General features: G+C 46.6%; 1 protein-coding gene across 6 annotated transcripts; it reads right to left on the reverse strand.

Moving 5' to 3' along the window:
- Positions 1-6,215: 6,215 nt before the first annotated feature.
- SPDYC (speedy/RINGO cell cycle regulator family member C) lies at positions 6,216-16,224 on the reverse strand. Of its 6 annotated transcripts, none has more exons than XM_061579249.1 (7): positions 15,882-16,224; positions 11,687-11,969; positions 11,138-11,196; positions 9,582-9,667; positions 9,133-9,304; positions 8,226-8,606; positions 6,216-6,628 (listed from the first exon to the last, which is right to left on the reverse strand). In XM_061579249.1, exons 2-7 carry the CDS (start codon positions 11,892-11,894, stop codon positions 6,509-6,511), a joined length of 1,026 nt encoding a protein of 341 aa, XP_061435233.1. In that variant the 5' UTR covers positions 11,895-11,969; positions 15,882-16,224; the 3' UTR covers positions 6,216-6,508. The 6 variants fall into 6 exon arrangements, with proteins under 6 accessions (XP_061435233.1, XP_061435240.1, XP_061435224.1 ...); XM_061579256.1 differs by having other exon boundaries at positions 11,687-11,922; positions 15,865-16,224; XM_061579240.1 differs by having other exon boundaries at positions 11,687-11,934; positions 15,865-16,224.
- Between the last annotated feature and the right edge of the window lie 57 nt (positions 16,225-16,281).

Below are 16,281 nucleotides of genomic sequence, written 5' to 3' on the forward strand. Positions count from 1 at the left end.
ACAAGCATAACAATACAACTGTTGTGTTGTTAAAGACGACACCAAGGCAGTGATTGTCGGTGCAGACGCCAAACGGTTTATTACGGGCGTTCGCCTAGCCTTTGGGGAAGGGATAATACAAGACTTTGGATAAGCTAAATCTCCCCAGGGGAAAGGGTACTGGGAACCCCTACGCCTCCCAGGCTAACGGGCTGTTCCCACAGCGCTGAGCGATGGTTCATCCAACTCGGCCAGCCGGGTAAAGTAGCCCCCCCTAGCCTGGTGCTATTTCTCCCCTACCCTGGGTCCCCACTTCCCTACCGCTCACGAACCCGGCTCCTGGCGAAGACCCCGTCCACGTCACCGGTCCCCCCTCAAATACCCCGAGGGGACATGACGTCACTCCTCCCGAGGCGAGTGTGACATCTCGTCACCACTCTACTCCTCAACACAAATAATAAAACGGAGTGACCACGTCTCTTGAATTGAGGAAGGTTATTTTGAAAACTTATTTTGGGAAAAGAGACAAGGGGAGGGAATTCCAAAGTGGAGTAATCCAAGGGAAGAATATGCGAGGTGACCTGCAGTCTGGTGGGTGGGTGGGTGAGTTGTTGTGACCTCCAAGGTGGAGGTTCAACACCGTGTGGATGAGACAAGACATTCGGCTTGGTAGACCAAGTCCTCAAGATGGGCGGAGGCATAAATGAGTGAAGTTCACAGAAGCAGTAACCGTGGTAGTAGCGATAGAAGATTGACAAGGCAGCGACTGGCCACTAGTGAGCCTGAGGTCTGGCAGGGATCTTCAGAACTCCCAAGTTCTAAACCTTAAGAATGGACGCACACACACAGACACTGGATAGTGTGAATGTAGACGTGCGTGTACACGCAGTGGTGGCTACGCACGCCTCCTGTAATCCAGCACTGTACAGGTAGTCCTCTACTTACGATGGAGATGCGTTACGACGACCCCATCGTAAGTCGAAAATATCGTAAGTCGAAGATGGCCTAGCCTACCCAGGAGTCTTAAAGAATGGTGATAATTTAGCAAAACAGACCAATTTACAGTACCGTACTGTATAAACTATATACTGTATGTATTTATTAATTACAATACTGTATTGTATAGTAAAATGTAAGGTAAAAAAACCAAGGTAAATTCTTAGCCTACCTATATGAACTGCAATTTAATAAAGTTTTTTCAGGAAACAATCCTATCTGCTATAAAAACGTTTAACATGCACTGAACGTATCGTATCGTGGTAACCTTTAAAATGAAATCGCTAAAGCTACGTATCATACATGCATTGAACGTATCGTAACGTATCACATTGTACTGTACTCACCAAGATTCTGTCCGTCGTCTGCACACTTGAACGATGTTAGGTTGTTGATGGAAATTTTGTCGTATCGCTATCGCCATCGCAAGATCGAAATATCGCAAGTCGGACCATCGCAACTCGGGGACTACCTGTATAGGCGAGCGTTGGTGGATCACAAAAATGCTGTGAAACTCCCTTCATGGGGCCGTCAAGCAGCCGTGCCCTGGCTCGCCAGAAGGCGGAAGATACAAAAAATCCAACTCCACTTGTTCCATCAGTACGCGTGGGTTACCCCCCACACTTCATATGGGACTGCAGAGCTTGGGCGATTGTTGGAAGTGCCTGCTCACCGCTCGGCTGTTGCCTTGCCTCCTGTATGTGGTTCCTCCTCGCGCCTGTGTGATGTCCTCTCTCTGTACAAGAGCGAGCGAACAAACACCGAGTGACGCGGCGTGTTACAACTTATGGCGGTTATCATTTTATCCCGGGTGATTGTGGAGAGGGGCACGAGTGTCGTGGTGGGCGCTTGCGAGTGTGCGAAGGCGCGAGCGTCATGCACACCTGCCCAAGGCCGTGCGCTGCTCGGGGAGCCCCAGGCGGGCATGCACGGGCACCGGCCGATGGGTCGCGACGTTGGTCTGGTAGCGGTCGTTGCCGACCGTGATCCGCAGGCTCCCCTCGATGGCCTGGTTCCTGTCGTAGTGGTGCGGCGAGCGCCTCTGGGAAGCACAGGGTGACAGGGCCGGCAGGGACAACACTTGAGGAACATGCGCAGGAGACTTGCACACACGTGCTCACCGGGGGTCAGTCACCTCCTCCTTAGCACTCTTCTTTCCGTGCCCTTGCAATGACTTGCCATGTTACGAAGCTGTACAAGTTTTCATTATACTGGTAGGAACCTCCTGGTTACACCAGCCCACAGGGGATTATTGTGTCCGTCCGTCGTGCAGGGAGGGGCTGGGTGGGGAGGGAGGGGCTGAGTGGGGAGGGGCTGGGTGTGCTGGGTGGGGAGGGTGGGGAGGGGCTGGGAGGGGTGGGGGTGGGAGGGGTGGGGCTGGGTGGGGAGGGGCTGGTCACCCCGTGGTGCCCTTATAAAACTCAACGTTTAACCTACTCACACCGGCTTGTGCCCGCCCTCACAGTCGGGCATATTTGCGGAATACACCACGTCACCGTTGACCCTGGCCATTGACCGAGCAACCCAATATTCCTACCAGCTCCCTCCGCAGGAATGTGTTGATCGTTACTACCATGGGTACTGTTCGTGTGAACTTTGCTCATCGATTCCTCAATGTCGAGGACTCAGTCCACATTACAGGTCACAACTCAACCCACTCACTGCACTAGAGGTCACCACACCTCTTTGCGTCTGTCCATCGCTCTGCTCCTCTATGGAATGCCCTCACATCGTCTATTTTCCCCAAGCTCTCATAATAGCCTTGCTCAAGTCAAGAAATGCGTGGCCTCTCATCCAAGATCGTGCTGTTTGTTGCTCGCCACTTGATGGTTTGGGCCTTCGGGCCTTGGACTCCCCACAACTATGTGGATATATATTCTTGGTTCTTACGGTAAAGTTACGTAGAAGGGAAGTAATAAAAAAATTAACAATTAAATGTGGATATATCCACCAGGTTCAAATGTCAACCGGCCGTGCCCACGACCATCATGGAACTTTCCGCACCAATTCTTGGTGCCCTCATTTGCTTGCTGTCCATTTTTACATTCACTCGTCGACACGATGCTGGTGGCAGCCAGGGCAGGAGACCTTCATCCAGGCAGTGCACTGACCATGGCCAACGATGACAACAACTGTACCAGAGTTGTACACATTCTAGACTCGTTGTACCGAGACGCTCACATGCAGTCAGACATTCAAATCTGCGCGTCCCAGGCCGGCCACCTAAACAACGCATCCACTCAGGAGACTCTCTGAGTTACCAGCCACGTGGCGGCCACTCGGCAGAGACGCACCGGGCGTCCCCTTGGGGGCTCCTACCCCGGGGGGGAAGCAGTCCCAGAGCTCTCGCCCCGTGCCACCAACCCACCCCCGACTCCCACGGGTTCCCCGGGCGGCTCCGAGCCCAGGCCGGGCTCGAGGCCCGTAACCAAGGGCCTCAACTCGGCGTGGCCACCGCTGCCCGCAGGGCCCCGTGGCATCCCCGTGCCCCGGGGAGGACCAGAGGCAAGGGGACGGAGACGGACTCGGGACCCGAGGGGTATTCACGGGAACCCAAGCGGGGGGGGGGGGGGGGGGGTCTCCAGGGTCACTCAGGAAACGAAGGAGAAGAAACCGTGGGGTGCGGGGGGTGCTGTGAACCACGGAGTTTGGGAAATGAAGAGGCCCCCGTGGCCACTCGGGGCACCGAGGGGGCCCAGTGCGACTCACGGGACTCGGGGAGCGCGAGTGGCGCCGCCAGCGCTCGTGTCGGTCTCGGTGCCGCGGCCTCGACCGCGACACCGAATCCGTGGCGCCTTCTCCTCCACCTCCTCCTCCTCGCCGCGTGGACCGCACCTCGTCGGGCTCGGGCCGGTAGGGCCGCCCGTGCCTTGCGGGGTTCATGGCGAAGTCCGCGGCAGACACAGAAGGAGCAGCGCGAGGTTGGGACCTGAGAAAGCCAGCGGGGACCGGGTGGGGATCCAGCAGAGGAGACGGCGGTCGGCGGAGGCCACGACAACAGCGGGCAGGGCGTGGAGCCTGCCACCGTGTGGCGAGCAGTGGTGAGTTACTGAGGAGTGGTGGCGCAACGGTTAGCGCGCCGAGTTCGTTTCCTGATCAAGGCCACTCACCCCCCACCCTGAGGAAACCGTGGCCGTTTCACTCGCTAAACTGCCCAGGGAGGAAAAAAAACCTCAGGTGGGGAGATGTGATGCCTGGGATGAAACTTGGGGTTCCCCCAGGTATGTAGACAGGGCCCAGGTGCTCATGTGGTGTGACAGGAGGGTGCTGAACTATAAAAAAAATTAACCCGTAAAAACAAAGTTTTTCACTATAAATCCTTTATATGCGTGGCATCAGTTTTATTTTATTATTCAATTCTGTTTTTCTTGAGTAAAAGTTTCATTTTTATCACGTTGGTATTTTAAATTAAATATTTTTTTTCCTAAAAAGTGGAAAATTTTGGAAAAAAATTTTCACGAAAATAAATTGTCACGCACAACGAGTCTGTGTGCAAAATGTCAGCTCGATTGGATCACGGGAAGTGGGTTAAAAAAACGACCGAAAGATTTGCACGGTTATAAGCGCGCAAGCAAGCGAACTTAATATAAAGGATTTAAAAACAAACTCTTTCCAATGTATTGCATCAATGGCTTTGTCCATGACAACATCGTGATCTTGATACGCCAAATATGTTGTATTTATGATAATGGGACAAAAATCGTACAGAATAAGATAAAGCAATGGTATGAAAGACATTGTTTATTAATTTTATTTACCTCGGAAAACCTCAGAACTCGAGACTTTTTTCATGAGACCCCTGCATTTGGATGTACGGAAATTTTTATTTATGAATGGCACAGGGGAGGTAACTACAGCAAAAGGAAAAATCCCACAAATACGAAGTTGGGTAACACTCAAAACGTTCCATTGCTGCATTATCATCTTTTGACCACCTCGCAGCATCTTAAACCGACAATAAATACCTGATTCTGTATTCCAAAGCTGTCTTCCATTTCAGTAACAAGAGCTCAAATCCTGCTTAGATTGAGATCCGGCAAGATCGGATGCATTCAAGGTGATTTAATCATAGGTAACGTGGCAATGCGATACAACATATAAATGTTGAATCAAACCATGAGCCTGAATCGTGATAATTCACACCTCTAGGAAGCAAATCACTACCTGATAAACACAGGCCACATGTTACATAAGGTTTGATCACTTTACAAGTGTCATCAAGAATACTAAGTTTCTGCAAAAGAATTACGACATCAAATCAACACAAACTGAATACAAGTTTAATAGCTACTTTAAACGTAACAACAATGTTTGCATGCAACCAATGGAGACCAAACGGCCTATTCACATTTCATTATTATACTGCACACAGGAGATGTATATGGTTCATGAGAAAACACTCAATGAAGCACTTATCAGAAGTAAAATATTATTGTGGAAAATGTAGAGATGATTTCTCTGCAACACTCAACTCCATGCTTGACTGCCAGCTTGTGTGATTACAAATCCAAGCCGAGGGTTCATTTATTTTTTAAAAAGGGCAAACCTCGTGTCTCTTGCAGGACGGTAGTTACACAGGATATATAAATTATATTTACATGAGGCCAAGACAAATACAGGTAAACTACCTCAATATTAAATTATCTCTGTGTACATTACTTACATTTTTCAATAGCACGGTGGTGTGAACACACAGCAATAGGCAGCAGAAATGGTATTATAGTTACAAGTTTGTGTTTAACCTGGTGAGAACTCAGGAGACAGGGATCGATGGATTCGCAAAGAACTTTGGTTGAATCAATGCTGCAGAAATTATGCACTCCCAAAAGAACGTGTGGCTGATGTGATGTGCAAAAAGTACTTTATTTTTTTTATATGGGGGGACAGATATGGAAAGCAGGTGCATTGTCTGCTGATTCATTTGTAAGGGACCGGAATGGAAGGTGAATGGCCAGCCTGCACCGATCAGGGTCTTGTGTTGACATGCAAGGGGTCACCACCTGGTAGCACAGTTTCAGTGAGGTTATTTCAACTGCCCTGGAGCCTGAGTACAGAAAATAATTGTAAAATATGGCAGGCAAAAATTGTAGCAAGATCTGAAATGCCGTAAGAGGAAACGCATACAACTCGATGCAAGGTCGGTATCCGAGGGAGACTGCACATCTGTGGGCGTGACAGCGGTTGCTTGGTATTGTCTATACTATCACTGCCCCAGTAAATAAACAGCCAGCACAACAACCTCAATGTTGATTATATTTGTTTATTGTTGTTATCAATGTATTTTATATTAGTGTAATTAATAGTCATTATGTTAATTGACTGTTGGTTATCAGTTGACAATCGATTTCCAAGTGGTCCTGACCCACCCCTCCTAATTTCCCTTAGAGATTTGGAGTTATGACAAGTGTTGGTTTGCGACAATTCTAGAAATGTGCAAGTCGTTCTTCGCTCAGGCTCTTGTACTTCACAACACTCCACACCACAGTGTTGTTGTTTTTTCTGTTGCTTCCACCATAGTCCAGCAGAGTCCATTTTATAAATACCACGCACATGGCTCTGCGACTGGCATTGCACCGCAGGCGCCCTCCTTGTCCAGGATACCACGTCGCCGCTTTGTCCCACATTCCAACACCCACGGAGGTTGTGTGTTGTCCTGGATATGGGTGACATCATTGGCAAAAACGTTAGTGAATTTAAATAGATGGTGATGAAGGTTCTCACACTATGCGTGGCACACACAAGCAGACAGAATGTCAACATGTACACCGACCACAGCCCAAACAGCGCACTTCACAAAAATCGAGTTTAACACGAAATTATCTTCAGCACTGTTGTGGAGATCAGTAACAAAATGAAAAAAGCAAATAATTCGCCTACTTCCCATATATATATTCCTCCGCAAATGTTTTAAAAATATATTGTACACATCCCGCACCTCCGATTATGCATGGTTGGTTACGTACAGTGCGAAAGACGTTCAACATACATCCCATCAGCCACATCACCTTCTGAAGTGCAACATTTTTTCAGCACTGCTTCAACGCAAGCAAACTCTGGACTCGCTTCGCCATTCAGTGTCTCATCAGCCGGGTCAGGCTTGCTTAAGCCACTGCTGGTGAACTTCCAGAAGCTTATTGTCAAAGACCCTCTCAGTTGAATGTGGATCCTCGTTTGATAAAAAAAAGATATCACATCGCTAAAAAGGTTTGCAGTGATGATGATCCCACTTTCGATAACTTTTTAGCATCTACTGCCTGTAGAATACTTCATTTAACGTCTGTACTGACACTAAAGTTATCATAAATACATTATAAAGACAAGTACAGGTTCAATCTTGACTTAAAGCTTTCGTGACTGCAGGAATTCATATTCTTTGGGTCTTTCGGTAGTCACGTAGATAGGTTCAAAGAAAATAACAAAAAACTACGACGTTTCGATCGCCCGGTAAAAGGGTAAATTACCTTACCTTGCCGAGGCCTACTATCCCTGTGATACACATCGTCCTGCTTTGTACAGCTTATTGAAAAGCAGTTGCATTTAGACGCAATATACTGTGCATATAAACTGCATTTATTAAATGTATTATAGCTTTACACTTTACCGTGTGTTCATATGTATGCATGGGATGTCCCTATTAAATGGCCTGGAGGTATGGTGTTGTACTGTGCAGCTCAAGACTGTAAGACTGTGATTTAAAATGCGTTTCACCTCGCCGTTTGTGATCCCGCAAATAATATCGACAGATAACACCCGCCCCCCCCCATGTGGAATTTCCTTCACCTACTCAAGGTCTTGAGTGTGGACCCCACTGAGACGATTTTTTGTTTTAAATATATCATTTGGCAGACCCCTCGAGTGAAACGTCTTGTTTGTAAGCATGTCCAGGGTGTCAGTTTGTACACACAGCACATGTAACAACACACGTACACACATTTAAACCTGAAGCTTACATAGTCTACGTTTATACACCAGTCAAGACACATAAATAATTGAACGGTGCACACCACCTGAATCATATGGACTGTGCTCTACCCGTAACAATCGTGTTGCGTGATGTATAATACATATTTAAATTATCAGAAACTGACAACATAGTTTCGCGAGTCTGGGTGATTGTTCCATACTGAAGCAGTTCTGCGTTTCTCACGTTGCAGCATGTAACAGGGTGAACAAGATACAGATTATTGCACGCGATTCACCAGTGTGTTACATCTGTGACCTCGTGAGCCTTAACATCATGCAATGCCTGCCTTTGCCGAGTATCGCTCTACTCCTGTGGCCGTGCGGCGGCCGTGCGGCGGCCGAGTGGGGCAGACGCCACCCTCGCCGTGCTCTGTGGTGAAGAGATCCAGCAGGTTCAAGGTGCAGGGGGATGCTGAAGAGGAAGAAGGGGATGCTGACGAGGAAGAAGGGGATGCTGACGAGGAAGAAGAGGAAGACGACGCGTCCAGGTGCACCACGCTCAGCTTCTTGGTGCAGAGCACGCAGCGCCGTTCCAATCCGGGAGGTGGCTGGGGGCCCAGCATTGCCACTGGCTGCCCATCTGCCCTGCGCCAGCTGCGCTCGGCTCCGCTGTGATGGGCCAAGCGCTCACGCTGCCAGATGTTGTGGTTCGGCGCAATTGCCATGACCTGCCGTGATGCCCACGTGCTTTACCAACATGTGGTGGTACTCTGAAGCCACACGCGGCACTCCCAAATTAGTACAGCAAATTCTCTACATATCGAATGTATGTTCGCTAATTGTGTTTGCAGAGGTTTGCGGTATGAATCCAGCAGGTCACCCTGGTTAATACTGCAGTGTGGATTAACCATAAAATGCGTGACGTATGCTTCACAGTAGACCTTAAATATCCCATTCATTTTAAGAATATGCCAACGTGTGTTCACGTCATGGTCCAATTTTGAAAAATTACACAGCAATTTATTTAATTGGGAAATGCATAACAATCTTTGCTCCGACTGCAAAAACTTGGCAGAACTCTTCTCACGAAGTCTTGAGATTCCATCAGTCTTTCCTGATTAAACAAGCATGATCATTAATAATACACCCAAACGACCAAACCCCTCACCATTACCTCTCTACCTTCTACACACTCACTACCCACTTCAGCTCATCGTAGACACATTCCACAACACCTCCTCCTCCTGTCCACACCTCTTTGCAGCAGCGCCAGCTTACGGCAGCACGATAGTCCATGCGTGCCCAAAGCTCCTCGCGCCACTTGAGGAATTCTGGGAAAGACTTTCTCCAGCCGTGGCCCAGTGCCCAGGGGAAGATGTCATACTTGAACTCCTCCTCATCCTCTTCCATGTCATTGGCCAGATACCTGCACAGACGTGCAATGCTCTAGTTTTCTGCCAGTCACGCAAAATATTTTAAACAATTATTTTTCCTGTATTCTTTAAAATATAGACGCAATTATCTATTGCAATTGTCTATGTATATATACAATCGTGGGTATTTAATGTAATGTATGTGTGTATGCATGTGTTTATGCAACGGAAATCAACGTGTTGTGCTTGGTGGTTACTTGGTTCCTCAGCGTTTAGTTAAATGACGTTAATTAACGGTGTGACGAGACAGCATCGGACACATTTACTCACAGAGCCAAGAAGAAATTTGTGCGACTGTATTCAGAAGTCTTGAAGCCAGCCCTCTTGAAGTAGGAGAACACCATGGCGAGCAGGTACTGAGAAGAGCAATAACACGAATGCGTTTACAAGTCATTCAGGATAAATCAGCATAATGTACACGTGGCGCTCTCTCTCTCTCTCTTATCTGTGAATGTGAATTGCTTCACTTCAAATGTGTCCCTGGTTACCCTCCTATCTGAATCACAATGTGATGCAAAGCTATCAATGCAAATTTTGACTTAAAACTTTCGTGACTGCAGGAATTCATATTCTATGGTGCTTTCGGTAAAGTCACGTAGATAGAAAATAAAATTTAAAAAATACAAATATACAAAAAATCTTTTTAAAATATATAAAAAAAAACTCACGACGTTTCGATCGCAACACAAGCGGCCGTCATCAGGCGGAGAGACAACCACTTGTGTTGCGATCGAAATGTCTTGAGTTTTTTGGTTTTTTATATTTTAAAAATAATTTTTGTATATTATTATTTTTCTTTTATTTTCTATCTACGTGACTTTACCGAAAGCTATCAATGCTGTTCTACTCTCTTCTTGCACGTGAAAATGTGTTCAGGAACTCAATACAATGTCAAGGTCTGTTATCCACGACGTGAGGGCTTCAGGAGGGTGAGAGACCATAGCCTCCTCGTTGAGTTTAACCTGTTACACGTTTTCATGTTATGTTAAACACAACTACAGGAGATCATCGATTATCTGGCGCCTTCAGGGGGAGGGGCGCCAGATTTTCTACCTAGTAAACTTAGAAATATAATGCAATACAACACAGAGAGTCGGCTAGTGTTGACTATTATGCTAGCCGACTCTCTGTGTTGCATTGCATTATATTTCTAAGTTTACTTGGGGTTTTTTCTCATTCATTCGTACCTGATGATGATTGCTTGTGTTGCAATCGAAACGTCGTATTCTATTATTTAATAAATTTTCTTTCTACGTGACTTTACCGAAAGAACCAAAAAGTAATTCCTGCAGTCACGAAAGCTCCAAATCATGTTATGGGCCCTTGAAGTGAAAAATCTCGGATTTTCAGATTTTTCCTGTTGTGTTCCTAAAAGCTACATATGTACAAAATGTCAGCTTTCTACCTTGTCAGGAACTACCCTAGAGATTTTTGAGACATACAGATTAAGGTTCTTATTTATACAGAAAATAGCTTACTTACCACTCCAATATCGAAGACTCTGCATGGGGTGATGTACGTACTATAGTCTTGTTTCAACAATGTGTTTGACGATCGCCGGACTGATGCAGCCTTTAGACTGGTGCTCCGGCGAACGCCAAATTACACGCACTTTTGGCCAGATCGCATTGTATAGTTTTTATTACTGACGTTATTAGCCATTGAAAACGTATATACTTGCAGTATTTGCATTGTTTAAGTTATTGTATGTCGTGTATAATACTGTATATATTTGACACTGAAATAAACATGAATCTAAATACATCAGATGTTCACCCAATGCTAGGTTCTGTGGTTACAGATCTAAATACAGCAGATGCACTTACCTTGTCCGATAGTCTAAAGCAACTGTCCATCCATAAAAAGTCCTGTATCAGATCATCGTCTATAAAGGCAGAACACAAGCATCATGTCGTTGCAGCGTCCTCATTTGGACACGGTCTGGGTGTTGCAAATCATGCACCACGAGGTTTGGTCATGTTACGCACGCATTTTCCCCGACACCTTTTAACCCAAGCGCAGTTTTGCGGCTTGGGCTCCGTGTGAGAATTGAGGGGGTGCTCATCTCCTGTTTACGAGTCTCTCAATTGGACAATCTCTGTGGACAAAGTAGTACTAATTGTATCAACCCCAGAGAAATGATGGGCTAAGTCAACCCCCCCCATCAGAATTTTTACTTGCAACCTTCTGAATGGGAGCCGCTCGCTCTACTGCTGAGCCAACTTGTCAGATAAGCAAGCAACTCTACTTGCATGCTCCTCCAAGATCATAAACTGTTCAGGAGTCGAAGCTCTTGGAGGAGTGTGCTTGAAAAAATGCATTCTCAGCACATGGTCCAACTCTGAAAACGAGCACGAGATGACATAATTCCCTACCAAACAGCCGGAAGAAGGCCGCCATTTCCCCGCGCTGTATTATTAGGCTGGGGCTCGCGCCGCGATTGTTCACATGGTTTTTGCCACCGTCCTGGCGCAGACGCCTCCGAGATTGTATCGCCACGGGGAAGTACTGGCGGACGTGGCTCCGCTTGCTGCTCACTCGAGAGTCATGGAGGACTCCATGCTCCATATCACAGTGCCTCATGACCCCAGCCGGCAAGACCTGTCAAAATCTGATCGTACACCTCACCACACACACACCATGCCAACACTCCACACTCTCGCCAGATACATACCGCACACAACACTCATCACATACACACAGATGTAAAGCAAATCACAGGCAGAGAGTCCAGTTCAGATGCCCTCACCTGGCTCTATCCTCACCTGGCTATATTCTCACCTGGCTCTATCGGCACCTGACTATTCTCTACTAGTTCTGCTCATCATATTTGCAGTCCCATAAAATAAAAAGTTTTGCTTTTATTAATTTATTAATTACCTTTTTTCTGTGAAGTTAAATATGGAGAGCCTCACTAACCTTAAAGATTACACAGAAGCGGTGCACGTGTCATTGGCACGAAATAGAATATTGCTTAATCCAGAAAAATCGAAGGTGCTGCTGGTTAGCACACAGGTTCAGGGGGCAAAAATTGTGGGAAGATCAGGTGTGGCGGTCGCAGACTCCAAGATTCAATTTTCTACTCATCTAAACACCCTCGGCTCCAAACTCCACCAGAATGTCGTTTGATCACCACGTGAAAAATATAGTCGGGTCCTACAATTTTCACATCAGGGTTCTACGACACATTTGACCACTATTGAGTCGTGTAGCATAATATCGGCAAGGCTTGATTCTTGCAACTCACGACTCTTCGGGACATCGGGCAAAAACATTATCAAGCTGCAGTGTGTACATAATTATCTGGAACATGTTGTGAGAGGTACTGGAAGATCCGACCATGTCCATCCACTGCTCGCCAAGCTACATTGGCTTCTGGTTGACAAACGAATATATTACACGCTCCCTCTCATTACACAAAGTGCTTGCCACGAATGAACCACAATACCTTGATGATCTCGTTAAGGAGCATACACCATCACTCAAAGTCCGGCTATCCTCACAGTGGCTTTGGTCTAGCCATCGAACAAATTCAGTCACTGCATCGTGCGCTTTCAAATGCGCTTTCGCGGCTGTCTGCAACGCTCTTCTGATATTAGGAGGCCACTGCAGCTAAGCATTTTTACATCTAGATTGAAAACGAATTTCTTGAGAACTCTTGTTTGTGTTTAGTTTGTTGTCCTTCCTGCACATCTCCGATTAGCAGTTGGTTATGTACGGTGCAAAAGAAGTTCAACAAACACTTATGCAATTCATTGTGCACGGTTGGAATTTAGTTTGCTTAGTCTGTGTTAGCCGCTGATGTTGTGACGGGTTTCTTTTTTCATTCCTGTTGCTCTATACCCCTGTACCGTTCCCATTATGCTGCAATATGCAGATTGATTGTTCTCATCTGGCTCAACCCTCACCTGACTCTGCCGTTCCTTGGCTCTATCCTCACCTGCAACCTCTGGCTCTGGTGATCTATGGGGCAATTCAGGACTCACAAGCTCCTTCAAGACAGAATTACTTGATATTCACCTCGGGAGGTCAAAAAGGTGCGGCCCTGCAATTGCATGCCTATGACACTGCTGGCGTAATAACCTCCACAAGAGGGCATCTCTCGGGGACTTTGCTATACTCTTCAACGCACAGAAAGTACCCACACCGCAATTCTGCCACCAAATATCCGTAGAGACATGCAAACTGCATCAACCACCGAGCCCATCAACCGAGACCTCAACAACGTTCCTCGGCTCAAGTCCCAGTCCCAATCCCCCTTCTGGGACCGCACTGAAGTCGCCATCCTAGAATCTAACCCACAAGAACTCTGTGGTGAACAGAGCGGAACAACACGTACGTCCGGAATAAACGCCTCGTTCGAGACCCAAACATTACACCTGCTGGCTTTGAATTTCCTCCTGTTACATTGCTTTTATGGCTTTATTTTGGTGATTTCAAAAACGTGTTTTGGTTTGCCCATGTTTGTTTGTTGTAGTACGGAATTAGACTAATGAAAAAAATAATTAAATACAAAAGTGAAAACTAAATTAAATCACGACGTTCCGGGCGCAACACAAGCGTCCTTCATCAGGTGGGGACCACCACAGCGAAAACAGTTGCTGAGGTATGCCGAAGAGATGGCTTATTATTTTAATTGTATTATTTTCACCTACGTGACTTTACTGAAAGAGCCAAAGAATATGGATCCTTGCAGTCACGAAAACTTAAAATGTACAATTAGACTGATGACTTTAATCTAAGTTGTCTTGTGGTTGTTGTTGTTGTTTGACTTGCATCCCACTGGGATTTTTCACACAGCGTTGGTATACGGTGCTTTTTCTGGAAGTTTTTGCTGTTTTTTCCTGGATTTTTCTGTTTGCGCGTTGTCACTTTAAGATGTTTTCTTGTTCATGTTTTTTGTTTGTTGCGGTTGCACCCGATTCAAGAGCCGAATGGCTCACAGGGCTATACCAAATAAATGAAACCGAAACTCCTCAAAGACACTGGTGCCACATAAACCGCATCAGAACTTCAACAGGCTGATGTAGCACATCTCCGACATGAATGGGAAATTAAAGACGCAAGTCACAGCAAGTGTGACCGGCCATGCAAACCAAACTACCATACAGCAAAACCACTGTAGTAGTCTGCGATTCTACATTGGAGCAGCAAAACGACACGAACTCTCCTGAAGCTTCTTCTTGGTTCTTTCGGTAAAGTCACGTAGAAGGGAAATAATAAAATAATAAAAATAAAACATTATAAAATACAATTCTCACGACGTTTCGGCCACAACGCAAGCAGCCGTCCTCAGGCGAAGAACAGGTCTGTCGGAAAGAGAGCGTCTGAATGAACACCACCAGGCTTGGCAGCGTATATTTAAGCTGCAGGGTTAGAGGAAGGGCGCCTTGACAAAGTAGTTTACATATCAACAGAGGAATTTAGCATATTTATGGAAAATGCAGATATGGGATTAGTCACTACTTGTGGAATGCGTAGGAGGTGGGGGGGGTCTCAAAGTCATATTATGCTCGTGTATTATGTAGGATTAGCAGTAATACCGGGAGGAAGTAGGGTTAGTAGGATTAGCAGTAATAGCAGTAATAAAAGGAGGGAATTTTCTCCTGAAGCCCTCTTCGTCGTGGCCAGAAGACCTCAACATTGGCGCTTAACTCAACATCATATTTCTGCCACGCTCACCAGCACGCCACGACATCGTTCATCTCCTCTGCTTGTTAAGCCGGATTAATGAACAATCGTGTCAACTCGACTATCCCCCATATTCTTATTTATTTACATTTTTCTTAGGTGTTTTCGGTAAAGTCACGTAGGTAAAACATCAAAATTAATAAAAATAATAAAATAAAGATCACGACGTTTCGGAGGCAACACAAGTCTCCGTCATCAGGTGGGACAGTCACAGCCAGATCAGCTGCATCAAGCTTCAAGTCTAGAATCGATTATCCCCCCTCAACTTTCCACAACTATTAATTATCGGTCACAATATTATTGGTTCAAGAATATGAATTCGTGCGGTCACGAACGTTTTAAGTCAAAATTGTTATCGTCAAAGTTTGCTGGATGGGAGGCTCTGTCATTACGGTCTCGGTCGTCATCCTCCGGCTACCCGCGGTGTCACTTTTTTGTGGGTTCCTTAGAACTGCGAATTCGCCGTTGTGGTTTAAAGCTTTTGGGTTAATTTGGCTGCAGCAAATGTCCACGAAAAAGCCACTTGGTTGAGCGGTCACTTGTGGCGAGGACGCTCCTGAAAAAGCTAAATAGCTCGGTGTGGCTTGACCTGGTGAAACAAAAAAAAGTTGTTTAATTTATAGGTTGTTTTAGTGATTTGCCGACCTTTTCTATATTTCGCACTCTGATCGTGTTGTTTGTTCCGAACCAGAATATTTATACCGCGGGAATCCAACGAGCTATAAAAAAAACTCTTTTTTTTTACATATCCAGTAACGTTGACCCGCCCATAATGGTCATCTGTGAAAAAGCGCTTTATAGGTCATCGGATTCCTCCAGGGATAAATAAATATAAATAAATATTCCGATTCTGAACATTTACCTCAGCGCCGCCGGTACCTCGCCACTTGCTTCGCGCTCGCCGCCTGCTCCGCGCCGAATAGCCACGCCCCTAGCAACGCCCCCTAGCTACGAGCCATGAGCCTAACAACGCCCCCTAGTTACGAGTCACGCCCTCAGCAACGCCCCCTAGCTACGAGCCACGCCCCTAACAACGCCCCTTAGTTACGAGCCACGCCCTCAGCAACGCCCCTAGCTACGAGCCACGCCCTCAGCAACGCCCCCTAGCTACGAGCCATGACCCTAACAACGCCCCCTAGCTACGAGCCATTAGCCTAACAACGCCCCCTAGCTACGAGTCACGCCCTGAGCAACGCCCCTTAGCTACGAGCCACGCCCCTAACAACGCCCCCTAGTTACGAGTCACGCCCTGAGCAACACCCCCTAGCTACGAGCCATG

Source organism: Lethenteron reissneri, chromosome 8, assembly GCF_015708825.2.
Source record: "Lethenteron reissneri isolate LAM-NWPU_2019-01 chromosome 8, ASM1570882v1, whole genome shotgun sequence".
NCBI classification, from domain to species: Eukaryota; Metazoa; Chordata; class Hyperoartia; order Petromyzontiformes; family Petromyzontidae; genus Lethenteron; species Lethenteron reissneri.

What these genes read in the sequence shown, in the direction of transcription:
- SPDYC (XM_061579249.1), bottom strand. Translation starts at nt 11,894, where the DNA reads ATGAGGCACTGTGATATGGAGCATGGAGTCCTCCATGACTCTCGAGTG. An exon ending in GCTTTAGACTATCGGACAAG is followed by an intron (nt 9,668 to 11,137) that starts GTAAGTGCATCT and finishes TGCTCTTCTCAG; the next exon opens with TACCTGCTCGCCATGGTGTT. An exon ending in GCTGGCGCTGCTGCAAAGAG is followed by an intron (nt 8,607 to 9,132) that starts GTGTGGACAGGA and finishes GCATCACGGCAG; the next exon opens with GTCATGGCAATTGCGCCGAA.